This window comes from Erpetoichthys calabaricus, chromosome 1 (genome assembly GCF_900747795.2).
Source record: "Erpetoichthys calabaricus chromosome 1, fErpCal1.3, whole genome shotgun sequence".
Lineage (NCBI taxonomy): Eukaryota > Metazoa > Chordata > Cladistia > Polypteriformes > Polypteridae > Erpetoichthys > Erpetoichthys calabaricus.
Window position 1 is genome coordinate 316,895,397 of NC_041394.2, and position 17,122 is coordinate 316,912,518.

At 40.8% G+C, this 17,122-nt stretch overlaps 1 protein-coding gene across 6 annotated transcripts in view; it reads left to right on the top strand.

Moving 5' to 3' along the window:
- The first annotated feature begins 11,548 nt into the window (after positions 1–11,548).
- Positions 11,549–17,122, top strand: part of dennd5b (DENN/MADD domain containing 5B) — a 323,422-nt gene continuing 317,848 nt past the window's right edge. For 4 of the 6 annotated variants that reach the window (XM_051928951.1, XM_028817827.2, XM_028817798.2 and 1 more), the window contains exon 1: positions 11,549–11,863. In XM_051928951.1, the coding sequence (XP_051784911.1) occupies positions 11,755–11,863 (109 nt within the window). In that variant the 5' untranslated portion in view covers positions 11,549–11,754. The remainder of the gene's footprint in view (positions 11,864–17,122) is intronic. The other 2 variants (XM_028817805.2, XM_028817818.2) reach the window with 1 other exon arrangement.

Sequence of the window (17,122 nt, forward strand, 5' to 3'; positions counted from 1 at the left end):
TCATTCCTGTGGATGCATTCGGAGAGTTTGCACTTCTACTCATTGTGCTGGACACACAGTCATGGTCTCCTTATTCTTCTTCTTCTTCTTTCAGCTGCTCCCGTTAGGGGTCGCCACAGCGGATCATCTTCTTCCATATCTTTCTGTCCTCTGCATCTTGCTCTGTTACACCCATGACCTGCATGTCCTCTCTCACCACATCCATAAACCTTCGCTTAGGCCTTCCTCTTTTCCTCTTACCTGGCAGCTCTATCCTTAGCATCCTTCTCCCAATATACTCAGCAACTCTCCTCTGCACATGTCCAAACCAACGCAATCTCGCCTCTCTGACTTTGTCTCCCAACCATCCAACTTGAGCGGACCCTCTAATGTACTCATTTCTAATCCTATCCATCCTTATTATTACATACTTATTTCCAGTTTCATTAAATCTTCTGATCTCACAATATCTGACTACTTTTTGAAATCTGCTGAGTTTTCTCTGCCATCATATTTCTCCCTTTTTAATACTGCCATCACCAGTAGTGAATTCTAACCAAAACATTCATTTGGAGCCTTTCCACTCCCCTCTGTATGATCTACTGTCAGTGAAGCTATTCAGCTGCACTATTATTTACTCCTTGCAAAGAGGAAGGTGTTCGGTGGATGGGAAGAAAAATTAAATGAACAGGAGTTAGAAGGAGCAGGCAAAATTGTAGACAGTGTGGCATGCGGCTGGGGACCAAGCCCAGCCGGGACGCCCAGGAAGAGCAGAGGAGGGCTTGCGCCTCCTCCAGACCACGAGGGGGTTACCGCCCTGGTTATTTTGGGAGCCACGGGTACAGAGCTTGGAACCTCAGCCCTGCAGGGACTCGTGGTCTCCGCTAGGGGGCGCCCCCATACCTGAAGGTTCCTGGATCCCAGTACTTCCGCCACACCCAGAAGTGTTGGGGGGGAAGACGAGTGGGGACACCCGGAGTGCTTCCGGGTACGCAGCCAGCACTTCCACCACACTGGGGCGTGTTCATGGGAGATTGCCGGAACACACCTAGAGCACATCCGGGTGCTAATAAAAGGGGCCCTGGAGTCGGGAGAGAAGTTGGACAAGGTCTCAGGAGGAGACACGGAGGCGGCCTGAAGGGTGAGGCATAGTGGTTTGGCCTGGACTTTGGGGAGTCTGTGGGTTGTGGAGCAATGTACTTTGTAAATAGACTTGTAAATAAACGTGTGTTGGGTGATGAAATAATGTCTGCCTGTCTGTGTCCAGGCTGTTTCCCCACAACAGATAGCATGTTGGGATCAAAACAGCCATGTGGAATCTACATGCACAGCCAGAAGCACTAAACCAAAATCAAACTCAAAATATCATAGCAAAAGTCCTTACATTAGCTTGTTTTAATTGCTCCTAACTAACAGTAATAAAGATGTTTGTTAACAGTACAAACCCAAATGTTTGGATGGCAGAAGCTGTGCCCCACCATTTTAGACAAGTGGGACAAGATAACACAATACACCATATGACTTCTGTATCATATGAATAGCAACTGGCATAGCACCTGTAAACGATATTATCATGGCCCTGCAAAGATCAACATAAAATGGTAGCAACCATAAAAAAGACAATGTCAGAATATGATTAAAAATATTAAACAAGAAGGAAAATAAGTTTGCAAAGTCCAAAAATGTAACAAACTGAATTTGAGGACTCCAAAGCTCAGATTCATTACAGCTCCTACCTGTCGAAGTATGTACAGAAGATAGTGTCTGGTAATGAAGCTAGCTTACTACTGCCTCTCCCCTGCAGTGACCCTAAAGAGTTAGTGCTTAATATCTACATGCTGCCTCCATGCTACCTTTTTCATCAGCATGGTTTCATGTTTCATACTTACTTATGTAGTATGATACCCAGCTCTGCATGAAGATCTGCCGTAGTCAAACAACAAACTTGCCAAAGTGACATCTCTATATGAATACGTAATAACCTCCCACACCTGAATGCAAGAAAATAAAAATAAAACTGCTTCTTGTAGGATGTGAGGATCAATTAAATGACTTTGATTTCTTGTATCTCTACCTCAGTTACTTCAAACTGTTATCTTCATTCACTGCCTCCAGTCTTGGGCTGTTCTTCAAAGAGCTTTGTGTTTTGAATACCACATTTCTGGTATTGTCAGGGCAGCTTTTATTGTCACATATGGAAAAGTTCTACAGCTCAAACTGTCCTCTCTTCCTGTAAACCAAAAATGCCATCATGCCTTAATCACTCCTTGACAAGATAAATACAATTTTGATTTTAATAGCCTTTCTCTTCAATGAATAGGTGGAGTGGTGGCTCTGAGGCTGCGGATTTGCACCAGCAATCGGAAGGTTGCCAGTTCGAATCCTGTAAATGTCGGAAGTGACTCAATTCCACTGCACTCGGGTCCCAATCCAGGTGGTTCGTCATGTGGTTGGTGTAGCAATGCTCTATCAGCGTATACTTCCAACCTCTCACCTCAATGAATCAACTGACTGCAGCAACTTCTAAATTTTACTGGCAGTGTTTTGGCAAGGACCTGATGTAATGAGCACATCTAGCCTGGTAAGAATGACAGATAAAATGTCTGCCTGTATGGTACTGTATTAAGGTTAGGATGATCATTTTGACCTAATGTCTGTTAATTTCCCAGACTACCTGTCATCTTTAAATTTATCTACCCATTAGACAACTGAGAACCTCAGATGACAGCCTTCTCTCAACTCCAAGGACATGTTTTTAGATCTTGTTGGTGTTCATTCAGGTATATGGATTCTATTCTGTAAATCTCTTGGTCCATTTATGAAGCTTCATTAGTAGTCTCATTCAAATCTCACTTAAAAGACTCACCCTTTCTCCCTTGCATTTAAATCTACTAAACTATGACTTGATTTTTATATCATTGTTCTAATAACTTTACTAATCCTAATCTTGCCATCTGTCATTTCTGGTTATTTATTTATATACTGTATATATTTATCCATATTGTTGCTGGACTTGTTTTACTAGTTGCTAGCCTTGATTAAGATTAGATTTTATCTGAATTCTGGCTTCTCACTGATAGTAGCCACTAGAAATCGGATAAATTAATTTTAAATGGATTTTAATCTCACTGATGATCTGCATTCAATGAAAACCCAGTTGCCATTTCATCTCGACTGGCCTTCAAACAGGCCATGAATTTGGGAGAGGTCATGAAGAGGATCAGGATGCTAGCTTATGTCTGAATCACCTGGGAACATTAGAGAGACTGAGAAAATAAAATGGGGTGTATGAAATACTCCTGTAATCACCTATTTGTGCCCGGATTGTGAGAGCCTAAGCAGCTTAGTTTCACTGCACTGCAAGACTATTTGCGTGAAAATGGAAAGTGCAAAGAAGTGGCATGAGAATAAAAACAAGGTGAAAAGGTTTTAGAACTTATCTATGTACCATTATAATGTCTGATCACTCTTAAAATGGATGAACTGTATGCTCTTATACAAGGTCATGCTGCATATGGGTACAGTGGCATTTTATGTTTTATTCAGAGCTGGTTTAATCCAAATATACCTGACATGTTTTAATGTTGAATAGATTTAATTTTATTCGAACAGACAGAGACCCAGTGTGGTGTGGAAAAATGACAGGAGGAAGACTGGTCATCTACAGTACATAAATGAGGAATGGTGTAAAAATTAGCATATCATAGTTAAAACTACAGTTTGTAATTCAGACATTGAAATTCTGGCTTTCGGAATTCATCTATGGTATTTTCCAGGGAGATAAGTTACATTATCATTATATACAGTATGTTTATATTCCCCCCTCTGCAAATGGGGACTCAGGAATAGAAATGATTTACTCTGTCACTACCACTTTAATGATGGCTTATTCTGACCCTGCAGTTATAATATGTGGGGACATAAAACCATGTGAGTTTGGAAGGAACAATGACAAACTTCCATCAGTTTGTGTTTTGTTCCACTCAAGGAAATGACATCTATGAAAATGTTAAAGGTGCCTTTATGCGCAAACTACTGGTTCATTTGGGCAGATCTGACCATAACCTGATTCATCCTATTCCCAGTTACAAGCCTGCTATTAAACAGTATCCTGTTAGCACCAGGCCAGTGATGAAGTGGAGCCTGTAGACTGAAGTGGCTCTGAATGACTGATTTCAAATGACAGACTGGGAAATGATGTGCATTTGACACGGGATAATATTGATAGTCTCAACCACTGCATCACAGACTATATTAACCTTTGTGTTGACACTGTGGTACCCATAAAGACAGTATGATGCTTGTCAAACAATGAGCCCTGAATTACTAAAAGCTAAAAAGTCTCCTGAATGAGAAAAAGAGAGCATTCAAATCTGGTGACAAAGAGGCTCTGAAGGATGCCCAGCGAGTGGTGGAAAGAAAGCTTACAAAGCCAAAATAGAAAACAAACTCACTCAGAATAATATGACCAGTCCCCCCACATCATCCCTACTACATCAACAACTAGTAACACTTGATCTGGAATTTCCAATGATGAGTCCTCCTCTGACCATCAGTAAGAGTTGTTCATAACTGAAGACCAAGTGAGGAGATTACTGAAGAAGCTAAAAACAGGAAAAGACACAAGACCAGATGGAGTCAGTCCTCGAGTTTTTTAAAGCTTGTGCTCACCAGCTTTGAGGTATCCACTGTCACCTGTTCAGTCTGTCCCTAAAGCTCCAGAAAGTGATGCTACTGTGGAAAACATCCTGCATTGTTCCTTTTCCATCTATCTATCTATGTACACATTTATGCCTAACATGGTAAATATATTGAAAGCTCTTGTAATTACTGTTCATTTTGAAATTCACTATGATTTTCTGTTATAAAAATAAAGTACATTGTGATGGTATATTTGATGAATGGTGCTTGTAGAAGGAGAACATGCCTTCCATCTCAGTAACAGCTTCTTCCTCATCTCATCCAGGATGCCCATTCTCCTCTTACATGCTATAGAAAATACATTTTGATGAAGAGATTGATTTTTCATTTAGGAGTGAGCTAGTAAATAAAATATGTTGTACAATTCTATATAATTATGAAAAACTGGACACTAATGTAGAGAATAAAGAAAAAGACTTCTTAGTTCAAATACCAAATCATGAGACAGAATTTCTAATTAACTGCAGGACAGATATAATGGAAATGGCTGAATTAATAAGCTGTTTTGGATACCTGAGAATCTCGTTCAAATTTTCATTGGCAGAGTTGTTGAGCTTCCCCAGCACCTGTCTGTACTGAAGGAAAGCAGCAGTTAGCTGCTTTATATTCTTTAAGTGGCAAATCTCCAGTGCCCTGGAAACTGATATTGAGAATATACCATAACTAATAAATACCCATTTTCATTTTAATTGTTAATGTGCTTTCCTTTATACTTTATTGTTTTTGATGCTAACACATTTCCATCATGTACTTCATCTCAGGGAATTTAACAGGTATGTAAACGTTTTTCTGTTTTTCTTCACCTTAATCCCCAGATTAACTCAGGATCTTAAAATCCGACATGTTAGCCGCCCCACCACACAGCCTGCCATGTTCTGACTAAGATATTTTTAAATTACTATCGTGCAGATCTGCAGATCAAACATCAGCTGCTGTGAAGTTGCATATCCCATAGCAGTAGCTAGTTACATTTTTTTTTATAATGAATGATGTCAGCTGCTCATTAGAGATCTGTTCTTAAAATACATATGCTGTGAAATTCATTCATTCATTTCCCTAACCTGCTATATCCTGAGTAGGGTCACAGGGAAGCTGGAGTTTATACCAGCAAGCATAGGGTGTTAGGCCATCGCAGGGTGAATGTGCAGACATGAACTTAATTACATACACACAGTACACTAAGGCCAATTTAGTATTGCAAGTCCACGTAACCTGCATGTCTTTGAACCAGTGTACTGTACCCAGAGGAAACCTATGCAGTCTAAGCTCTAATACAATATTCAGTCAAACACTGACGTCTCAGGCTACTATCTGGTTTGAAGCCGTAATTGTCCTGGTTTAAATCGCAGAAAAGGCCCACAGTAACTTGACAGCTGGAGAAACTCATATTCATAAATGAATGTGGTTTTCAATGATGCCCACCTGACTGAAAAACCTGGGTTCAGAATTTTTAAATTAGTTACAGTCAACTATGAATGCAGCTCCATAGCAAAGACCACTGCTGTGTACTAAAAATTAGTGCCTGGTCAATTGGGAAGGCTTACTTCTGGGCTAATATCAGTTTCTGGGCAGCACTGTAACATAGTGGTTACCACTACTACCTTACAGCTGTAGAATTTACATGTCTTCTCCACCTCTGTGTCTTTGCTCAGGCTACTCTGGATTTCCTTCCACATCCTACTGTGATTTCAAAGAGTATTCAGACCCCTTCAGTTTCTGCACAATGTATCGAAATTTTAAATTGATACATTTTCTATTTTTGACCATAAGTCTATGCTCATAACTCATAATGACAAACTGAAAACATGTTTTCAGAAAGGTTTGCAAATGTATTAGAAATCAAAGCCTGAAATCTCTCATTCAATTAAATATTCAGACCGTTAATTCTTTATTTTGTAGAAGCCCCTTTGGTGGCAATTACAGCTCTGAGTCTTCTTGGGTAAGTTTCTACCAGTCTCTATTTTTAGAATTGCAGAGAACCAACTTAAACTTTTTATTCCAGGCTCCTCTTTAATACTGGATGGGTTTCATGTGAAGTGATCACAAGTGGAAAAAGCAGGAGAGGACTGGAGATTTAAGTGAATAACCAATGGCAAAAGAGTAAGCGCATTACAATTAAAACTGAATGTGTGATCTAGACATTGGAATGCTGACTGAATTTGTCCATGTTACTGCCCAGAAAGATAAGTTACATCATCCTGATCAACTTAGCAACATAAATGATTCACTCTGTTGCAGAATGATGAATCATTCTGACTGTAGTATGCTGTCTGCTTACCCATACCCACCACATGCCCTGCTACAGTTCAGCTGTGGGGCATTGAGTAGTCATACCGAGGATAAACTACAGTAAGGTGAGTGAGAGAGACACAGACAAGGTGTTACAAAGATAAAGCTTTTTAATTATAACTAGATGATAGCAAAAGTTCTTTACAAAAGCTGAATGGACCATCAAAGACTTTTGGAGTCTGTAAAAACGATAGATAGATAGATAGATAGATAGATAGATAGATAGATAGATAGATAGATAGATAGATAGATAGATAGATAGATAGATAGATAGATAGATAGATAGATTTATTAATCCCAAGGGGAAATTCACATACTCCAGCAGCAGCATATTGATAAAAAACAATATTAAATTAAATTAAAGAGTGATAACAATGCAGGTATAACAGACAATAACTTTGAATAATGTTAACGTTTACCCCCTGGTGGAATTGAAGAGTCACATAGTGTGGGGGAGGAATGATCTCCTCAGTCTGTCAGTGGAGCAGGACAGTGACAGCAGTCTGTCGCTGAAGTTGCTCCTCTGTCTGGAGATGATACTTCTCAATGGATGCAGTGGATTCTCCATGATTGACAGGAGCCTGCTCAGTGCCCGTCGCTCTGCCACGGATGTCAAACTGTCCAGCTCCGTGCCTACAATATAGCCAGCCTTCCTCACCAGTTTGTCCAGGCGTGAGGCATCACTTTTCTTTATGCTGCCTCCCCAGCACACCACCGCGTAGAAGAGGACGCTCGCCACAACCGTCTGCTAGACCATCTGCAGCATCTTATTGCAGATGTTGAAGGATGCCAGCCTTCTAAGGAAGTATAGTCAGCTCTGTCCTCTCTTGCACAGAGCATCAGTATTGGCAGTCCAGTCCAGTTTATCATCCAGCTGCACTCCCAGTTATTTATAGGTCCATTGGGGGCCTGGGCCTCTTAAAATCCACCACCAGCTCCTTGGTTTTGCTGGTGTTCAGTTGTAGGTGGTTTGAGTCGCACCATTTAACAAAGTCTTTGATTAGGTCCCTATACTCCTCCTCCTGCCCACTCCTAATGCAGCCCCTGATAGCAGTGTCGTCAGCGAACTTTTGCACGTGGCAGGACTCCGAGTTGTATTGGAAGTCCGATGTACTGTATATAGGCTGAACAGGACCAGAGAAAGTATAGTCCCCTGCGGTGCTCCTGTGTTGCTGACCACAATGTCAGACCTGCAGTTCCCGAGACGCACATACTGAAGTCTGTCTGTAAGATACTCCACGATCCATGCCACCAATAACAACCCAGCAACCCATTATTTCTCTTTTTCATCGTCTAAGTTATCCAAAGGACCCAAAGACATTTTAAAAGGAAAAAAAACTTAAATCATAGCATGCCCTAGTTCACCATATTATCCCCACTTCTCAATGCTCTAGGACAGGGGTCCCCAACCACCGGTCCGCGACCCACTACCGGGCCGCAGCCGTCTGACAGCCGGGCCGCGAGAGAACTGCCGGCAACGGAGACTCACTCAGACTTTTCAGAACGCTTGGCGGGCGGGGCTTTGCAGCGGTGCAGAGAGAGGAGAGAGACCAAGGTGAGAGAGTATTACAACAAAGTATTGTTACGGTCCCGACAGTTTCCCCATATGACACGAGTCTATAGAAATTGCGTTACTACGAAGTACATTCAGCAGATGCTTTCATTACAACGAAGTGACCTTGAAATGCCTGAATGAATCATCCACAGAGCAGTTAGATCTGTGGTCGCAGCTCAGATGTGCACGTTTGCACAACGATCCCCAAACAGAAACATTGTAAAAAAAATTTCTTTCTTCGAACTTTCCTCGTACTGTTTTTTTTTTTTTTGCTGTTTTTGTTTTCTGTGGTTTTCAGTGATACCTTTTGCTTATTGCTTGTCAACATTTGAAAAACGTCCATTGGAATTTAACTCATTGTCACCCTCCTATAGAAACGGCAGACACGAAAAAAACGATAACAGTGTTAATGTTTGTGATGTGCAATCTGTTTGAATGGTAAATGCAAAGCATAAGTCTTTGTTATATGCAAAAAAAGAAGAAAAATCTCAGGTTGCAAACGTATGCGAACTGCTTAATAACTTAATAATAAAAGAAATGTTATGTAAATTGTGTATAAAAAACTTCAATCAGCATGTTCCACTTGTGGATGCAACAAACTAGACCTCAAGAGCAGCGTTTAGGGGTGGCAAGTGGGGAGACCGCCACATGTCCTGTGCCCAAGGAGGCCCTGCTTTTGGGGTCTGCATGTTTCGTTCGAGCGGATTTGTCAAGTTATTTTCTCCAGTATATATATATTTGAGATGCTTCTAAGACAAACCCTTTTAAAATTCCTCTTCAAGGTCAAATTCTGTACATGTACATCTTTGAAAACATTCCATAATTCGAATATTAATGCACAAAAACATGCATTGCTAATGATAACCGGCTGACATGACATCAACGTGAGTTATGACTATGACATCCAGCATATTGAGACTCAGAGTATACTTGCAATTTGGGTACTTTTCTAGAAGAGGCCCTGCTAATTTCCGCATGACACCGCATCGCATTTCGGTATGGGTATTGTCATGAATTATAAGTTGCACTTTTTTAATAGATTATATCATTATATTTTGATAATGTCTGCATGTTATCTTGCAAAAATTTCGTTGAATATTGTAATGAGAAAATCTGGTGTATGTTAACATTATTTTTATTAAATTCGCATGCAAGTTTATACAATCCACACATATACCAGTAACAGGGTTTGACGTAACCAGCCCCATGTGGGATTGGTCAGCCCTTGGCCCTGCACACCCCTAAGTCCGCCTTTGCTGGACCTGCACTATTCAAATGTATTTTAATATAAACCTGTGGCACAACTGGGCAAGTCTGGCCTCATCTTACTACAACCTACAAGCTTGTTAAAGACAGCAACAGTTCTCTGTTATCTAAGCCAGAAGACCCAACATGTGTTCAAGTGGGTTGTTGTTTATAAAAATATTTATAATATTCTTGCGCTTCTGTAAAGTTTTAATTTCCCCTTATGAACAGACAAAGTATTATAAAATCTAATTCAAGTCCCACTAAATTGGATGAGAGGCATTTATAAACTGCTAACTTCAGGCCTCTCTTCAAATGTTTTATGAGGTTTAAGTCTGGGCTTTGGCTGGGCCACTCAAGGACAGTCAGAGACTTGTCCCAAAGGCACTCAACTGTTGTCTTGGCTGTATGTATCAAGTCATTGCCATGCTGAACAGTGAACCGTCGCCCCAGTCAAAGGTTATGTGCACTCTGGAGGAGGTTTTCTTCAAGGACCTCACTTTTGAAGGTCTGTGAGAGTGACCATTGGGTTCTTGGTCACTTTACTGACCAGGGCCTTTCTTGACCAGTTACTCATTTTGGTGAGATGGCCAACTCTAAGAAAAGTCCTGGTGGTACCAAACTTCTTCCATTTCTCAATTATTGAGGTCACTGTGCTCCTGGGAACACTCAGAACTTTAGAAATGGTTTGATACCCTTGCCCTGATCTATGTTTCACCACAATTGTATTGTGAGGGTCTACAGAGAGATCCTTGGACTTTATGACTTATTTTTTGTTCTGACATACAGTGTGAATTGTGGGACCATCAATACACAGGTGAGTGCCTTACTAAACAATGTCCAATAAGTTAAATTTGTCATGAGTGGACTCCAATCAATGGTAACTAAAAACCAACAGAATGCACCTGAGCACATTTTGGAGTGACACAGCAAAGGATCTGAATACTTTTATGAGAGATTTAAGTTTTTGGGTTTTAATAAATTTGCAGACCTTTCAGAAAACGTTTTTACTTTGTCATTATGGGTTAATACATGTAGATTGATTGTCAAATGTATCCATTTAAAATTAAACCTACAACATATACAACACATATGAGTAAGTGAAGGAGTGTGCATGAGGATGCTTTGAGATGGACAGGGGTTGGTCTCTTCATTATACCTGATGGTTTTGCCCCAGATGAATTAAGTGTAAAATAGGGTGAGATGAAATATTAGTTTTAATTCTTACTTTGATTTGGTGTGCCCCGGCATGTTAAATAATGTGTACCATACATTCATCCATCTATCCATTTTCTGAACCCACTTTTTCAGTTATTGGGTTGTGATAGTCTATACTAGCAGTAGTTGCTGTAAGCCCAATCCAGTATAAAACGTTAGTCTGTCAAAAAACACAGACACATGACTGAATCACCCACTTACCTATGATGTCAATCTTTTGGATGTGAAGAATATCTCAACAGGAGAACAAGCTGACTTTACACAGAGGAAGTCGTTGCAGTCCTAAGGTTGAAATGTTCACAAGTATACCCCCCATACACCTCACAAAATATTAAAATTTTCACACATTCAATGTCTTGTGAGTCATAAAACACAGTTTATTTTACAGTTTGAGAAAAATCGAGGTCTCGTAATATTTCTGAAACTCTGCTAAACAAACCGAGTTGGTGTTCTTTGCTCCTCTCTTGTCTACTAGCGCGCCGAACCCGTGTCTTTCAAACGGCCAGCCGGCACGAGCCCCGCCTCCTAAATGCTGCCTCGGGAACGCGCGTGCTCGCTCACGTTGACAGGGTCTAGTTGAGCTGAGCCTCTCAGCGGAGAGCGTGAGTCGCGCTCTAAAGGACAGCGGGTAGGCAGAGTTCGCGTTTTACCCAGTGTTCGAGGGTCCACCGAAGATTTCAGTCAGTCTCCTTCTGTTTCTCATTCATCGGGCCTTCGGTTATGGAGATTTCACGATCGGATTAGCAGGGCTGCAGTTCTGAGGCAGAATGAGCGCGAATGTACCGGGCTCGGGCTCGGTGCCCTGCCGCTTCGCACACTACTTCGTGATCTGCGGCATAGACACTGAGACTGGACTGGAGCCGGACGAGCTAGCAGGTAAACGCCGAGTTCAATTGGGTCAGGTTAGCCGTGTGGGGCTCCCTTTTGAGACCGTTTCATATATTGTATATATATATATATTTTTTTATTTATTGTTTGCTGTTCATAAGAATGCAACGTTCAAAAACAAGACAACAAGCTGACCTGAAGCTGATATTCCTACTTAGTCGTGATTTGTGTGCGATTGGTTCTTGGCAGCTTTTGCTGTTTTTTGTCCTGTTTTTTTGTTTATGCTGCGGTTTCAGAATCACTTGACTCTGCGGATGCAAGAAATACGCGTGCTGCTTGAATAATTAATTTTAAGAGTTTATCGGGATCTGTAAACCTGCTAGTAGGGAACACGGCTTCAAAACCGCGGAGGGGCTGGTGTCGAGCGCTTGGAATCGGCTGACGAGTGGACCTTGAGCTTGGTGATCGCGGGCTTGAATGAAGTGGGACAGCGCTCGGGTGCAGTTTCTTCTACAGACTTTGGCACCACAAAATCCGGCGTACTCAGTCCCAAACTTTGAGTACAGGTGCAAAACATTCCATTTTGTATCACGCTGCGCAAATTAAGTTAAAAATATCAGTGTTCAACTATACTCATATACATCTGTATTGATGATTCTGTAAGATCGTAATTATGTGTCATTCTTGATAGGATTTCGATGTAATATATTCAGTGAGGTGATGAAATGCATGAAGGTTTTTGTGAAGTGATGTGCAATATGTGTTATTCTATGGTACCTGATGGATTCTCAAAAAAATGTTATCGCAAAACGTCAACTATTTATTTATTTAAATAATGTGCATATCTGAGGTGTACAGACGTCGTATACGTAAAATGTAGCGAGCCAGATGTCGTTTATAGATTAGCACAGTACTGCCGGTTTTTATACAGTAATTCTCGAAGATGTACAGTCAATGACAGCAAACCTAGCATTTATATTATTTACATTTGTTTATGGGGCTGTTAGAATTTGGATTTTTTCCTGAAATGGTGTGTTCTCCAAGCTTTTAAGTTAGTAAGCCCTTTGCCTTTCTTTCAGATGTTTTTTTTTTTCTCCAATGTATATTTCAAAGTGTGAGTATTCATATATTGTACAGTACTTGTATTTATATTTGAATATGAGTATGTTTTCTTGTGTCCTTTCATACTTGTTTCTGATGCTCTGTAACTGGTTGTCACAGCCAAGTTTTATGTATTTTAGGTAATAAGAGACTCCAGTGAAGAACGTTCAATTGCTTTAAAGTTGTGTCTCAGGCCTTCTTTGTTTTTCTTTTTCAGTGAAGAAATATTCTTTACTTATTTTATCCTTTTAAGGCAGTCATTTATTTCCTTGGGATGTTTCCTTGTATTGTTATGTAGTGCATTTTATAAAATTACATTTATATATCTATTTTGTTCATTGTTTATGTTAACACTGTTGATTATTTAATTGCTTTATGTTTAAGCATTTTTTATTATGTGGGTGGTCCCCCAAGAGACCCAACAACCTGCCCATCACCATCAAGGGACTGCCCTCGGCCATATAAAGGCTGGGGTAACCCACAGTCCCTTGCGGTTCATTGTGAATTCGCTCATGGTGCAGTGAATTTCACTTGTGATTATTCTTGTTCTTTTGTGACTTCTGGATTTTTCAATCTTTTGCTGTGTTTTTTGACTTCATCTGTTGGATTTCGCATTGGGACCGAGATTGCTATTTGGATTGCCTATTTTCAAGGCATTTCCTCCAGTGCTGTTTGCATTGTGGTCCTTGGAGTTTGTTTTGTGTTAGAGTATTTCTGTAAAATAAGTCATTTTATAAATCTTCTTCATTGTCTTATTTTGTGACTGGCCAGTGTAGATAGTTTACCCATCTAGTGGGCATTTTGAGCACTTATTTTGATTTCTGAGTTTCAGGACTCTTTAGCTCAGGAGGAGTCAACTCTGGTCTTGAAGGTCCACAGTGGCTGCAGGTATTTGCTTTAATCAAATTTTTAATTAGAACTCATTTATTATTAAAGCAATATGTTTTTTGGGCTTGTTTTTATTTACCTCGTTTGATACGATTTGGAACCCTTTATTGCCAAATTTAGTTTTTAATTGCTGCATTTTAGGTTTTAGTTATTGCCTGTTTCTTAACCAGCCATCAGTTAATCATGAGGTACAAATGCCAAAGGGACCACCAGCTCTGTAGCTCTGCAGCTAAAGTGATTCCATTTACACTTGTGTATGTGAATTATCATGCACCCGAGTTAATACAATGTTTTGACAGAAATGAAAGAGAGGGGAAGGAACAAGAGGTACAAATCTGTTTTAGAGCACAAAAATATAAGAATAATGTTCTTGGGGAAAAAAAAAATCCACAATGTGATAAAGATTTACCTTGGAAGAATCGAAGCTCTAACAAGCCATACAATTAAATTTCAAGCTTTATCATCTTTTAGGCTTAGCTTCTAAATAAGCCTATGTCACATTAGATGATTTTGTTCCACTAATTTTCATTCGTAACTTTCATTTATATAAACTAGCCAGTCGGAGGCAGTCGGCTGCGCCCTTCCATGAAGATAATTGCCTAATGTGACATACCCAACACCCAACAAATGACAAAAACGAGTCTAACTTCGATAAACTCAAACCTGTTTGATTTTTCTAGTTAGGTGGAGGGGCATGCTCTGTATTCAGGAGAGTTGACAACCAATGAGTGTTCAGCTGGAAGTACAATGCATAGAATGTAGCAACAAGGAATAAGGAACGCATGTGTTTTGAACCTCATAAAGGGAAGAAAAGCCCACCTGCCTGATTCCTTGTATTTTATGTACTAAACAAAATGAAAAAAGAAGGAGCCAAGACTGCAGCTGAATGCTCCACAGCTATAAACCCTTCACCTAGTTCCATCAAGCAGCATGGGCATTGTGAACCTCATAATATAAGAGAAGCTAATCTACACTATATTGCCAAAAGCATTGGGACACCTGCCTTTACACACACATGAACGTTAATGACATCCCATTCTTAAAACATAAGCTTTAATATGGAGTTGACCCACCCTTTGCAGCTAGAACAGCTTCAACTCTTCTAGGAAGGCTTTCCACAAGGTTTAGAAGTGGAATTTTTTGACCATTCTTCCAGAAGAGTATTTGTAAGGTCAGGCACTGATGTTGGACGAGAAGGCCTGGCTTGCAGTCTCTGCTCTAATTCATCCCAAAGGTATTCTGTCGGGTTGAGGTCAGGGTCTTGTGCTGGCCAGTCAAGCTCCTCCACACCAAACTCACTCATCCATTTCTTTATAGACCTTGCTTTGTGCACTGTTGCGCAGTCATGTTGCCATCCTCAAACTGTTTCCACAAAGTTGGGAGTATGAAATTATCCAAAATGGCTTTGTATGCTGAAGCATTAAGAGTTCCTTTCACTGGAACTAAGGGCCCAAGCCCAATTCCTGAAAAACCACCCCACACCATAATCCCCCATCCACCAACCTTTACACTTGGCACAATGCAGTCAGGCAAGTACTGCTCTCTTGGCAACCACCAAACCCAGCATTGTCCATCAGATTTCCAGACAGAGAAGCGTGATTCGTCACTCCATAGGACACGTCTCCACTACTCTAGAGTTCAGTGGCAGTGTGCTTTACACCAGTGGTCCCCAACCTTTTTGACAGCAAGGACCACTTTATTAGATGCAAATTTTTCCACGGACCGGTCGGGGGGGTTGGTTGGGGGGGGGCAGTTTTACACACAATTTACATAACATTTCTATTATTATTAAGTTATTAAGCAGTTCGCATATGTTTGCAATCTGAGATTTTTCTTCTTTTTTTGCATATAACAAAGACATATGCTTTACATTTACCATTCCAACAGATTGCACATCACAGACATTAACACTGTTATCGTTTTTTTCGTGTCTGCCGTTTCTATAGGAGGGTGACAATGAGTTAAATTCCAATGGATGTTTTTCAAATGTTGACAAGCAATAAGCAAAAGGAATCACTGAAAACCACAGACAACAAAGACAGCAAAAAAAAAAAAACAGTACGAGGAAAGTTCGAAGAAAGAGATTTTTTTACATTGTTTCTGTTTAAGGATCATTGTGCAAACGTGCACATCTGAGCTGCGACCACAGATCTAACTGCTCTGTGGATGATTCGTTCAAGCATTTCAAGGTCACTTCGTTGTAATGAAAGCATCTGTTGAATGTACTTCGTAGTAACGTGATTTCTATAGACTCGTGTCATATGGGGAAACTGACGGGACCATAAAAATACTTTGTTGTAATAGTCTCTCACCTCGGTCTCTCTGCTCTCTCTGCGCCGCTGCAAAGCCCCGCTCGCCAAGCGCTCTGAAAAGTCTGAGTGAGTCGCCGTTGCTGGCAGTTCTCTTGCGGCCCGGCTGTCAGACGGCTGCGGACTGGTAGTGGGCCGCGGACCGGGGGTTGGGGACCCCTGCTTTACACCACTGCATCCAATGCTTTGCATTGCGCTTGGTGATGTCAGGGTTGGCTGCCACTGCTCGGCCATGGAAACCCATTCCATGAAGCTCTCTATGCACTGTTCTTGAGCTTTGGGAGGTCTGTAGCTATTGACTGTGCAGAAAGTTGGCAACTTCTACACACTTTGCGCCCCAGCATGTGCTGTCCGCTCTGTGATTTTACATGGCCTGCCACTTCGTGGCTGAGTTGCTGTTGTTGCCAATTGCTTCAACTTTGTAATAATACAACTAACAGCTGACCGTGGAATATTTAGTAGCGAGGAAATTTCATGAATGGACTTATTGCACAGATGGCATCCTATCACGGTACCACGCTTGAATTCACTGAGCTCCTGAGGGTGACCCATTCTTTCACAAATGTTTGTAGAAGCAGTCTGCATGCCTAGGTGCTTGATTTTACACCTGTGGCCATGGAAGTGACTGGAACACCTGAATTCAATGATTTGGAGGGGTGTCCCAATACTTTTGGGAATATAGTTATCTGATGTCCTGTATTTTACATACCTTAACAGAATGGAAAAAAGAAATGAAGAAAATAAATTAACTGCAACTGTTAATCCTTCTTACTCTGTGAGGCAACCCGCTCTTGGCTGTCAGAAAAGGGGCGACTACCACTGTGCTACAAGATTGGCGCTTAGATGGTAAATGTCACATGGGCTACAATTTTCGGTTGTGTAATTTGACATGCCCATGACAAAAAGTCGCGTAATGTAACATCAACTGTACAAAACTTATTTGAATGAAAACCTGCAGCCACTGTAGCCCTCCAGGACCGCAGCTCTAGCTCATAGCAGCATTTCATGA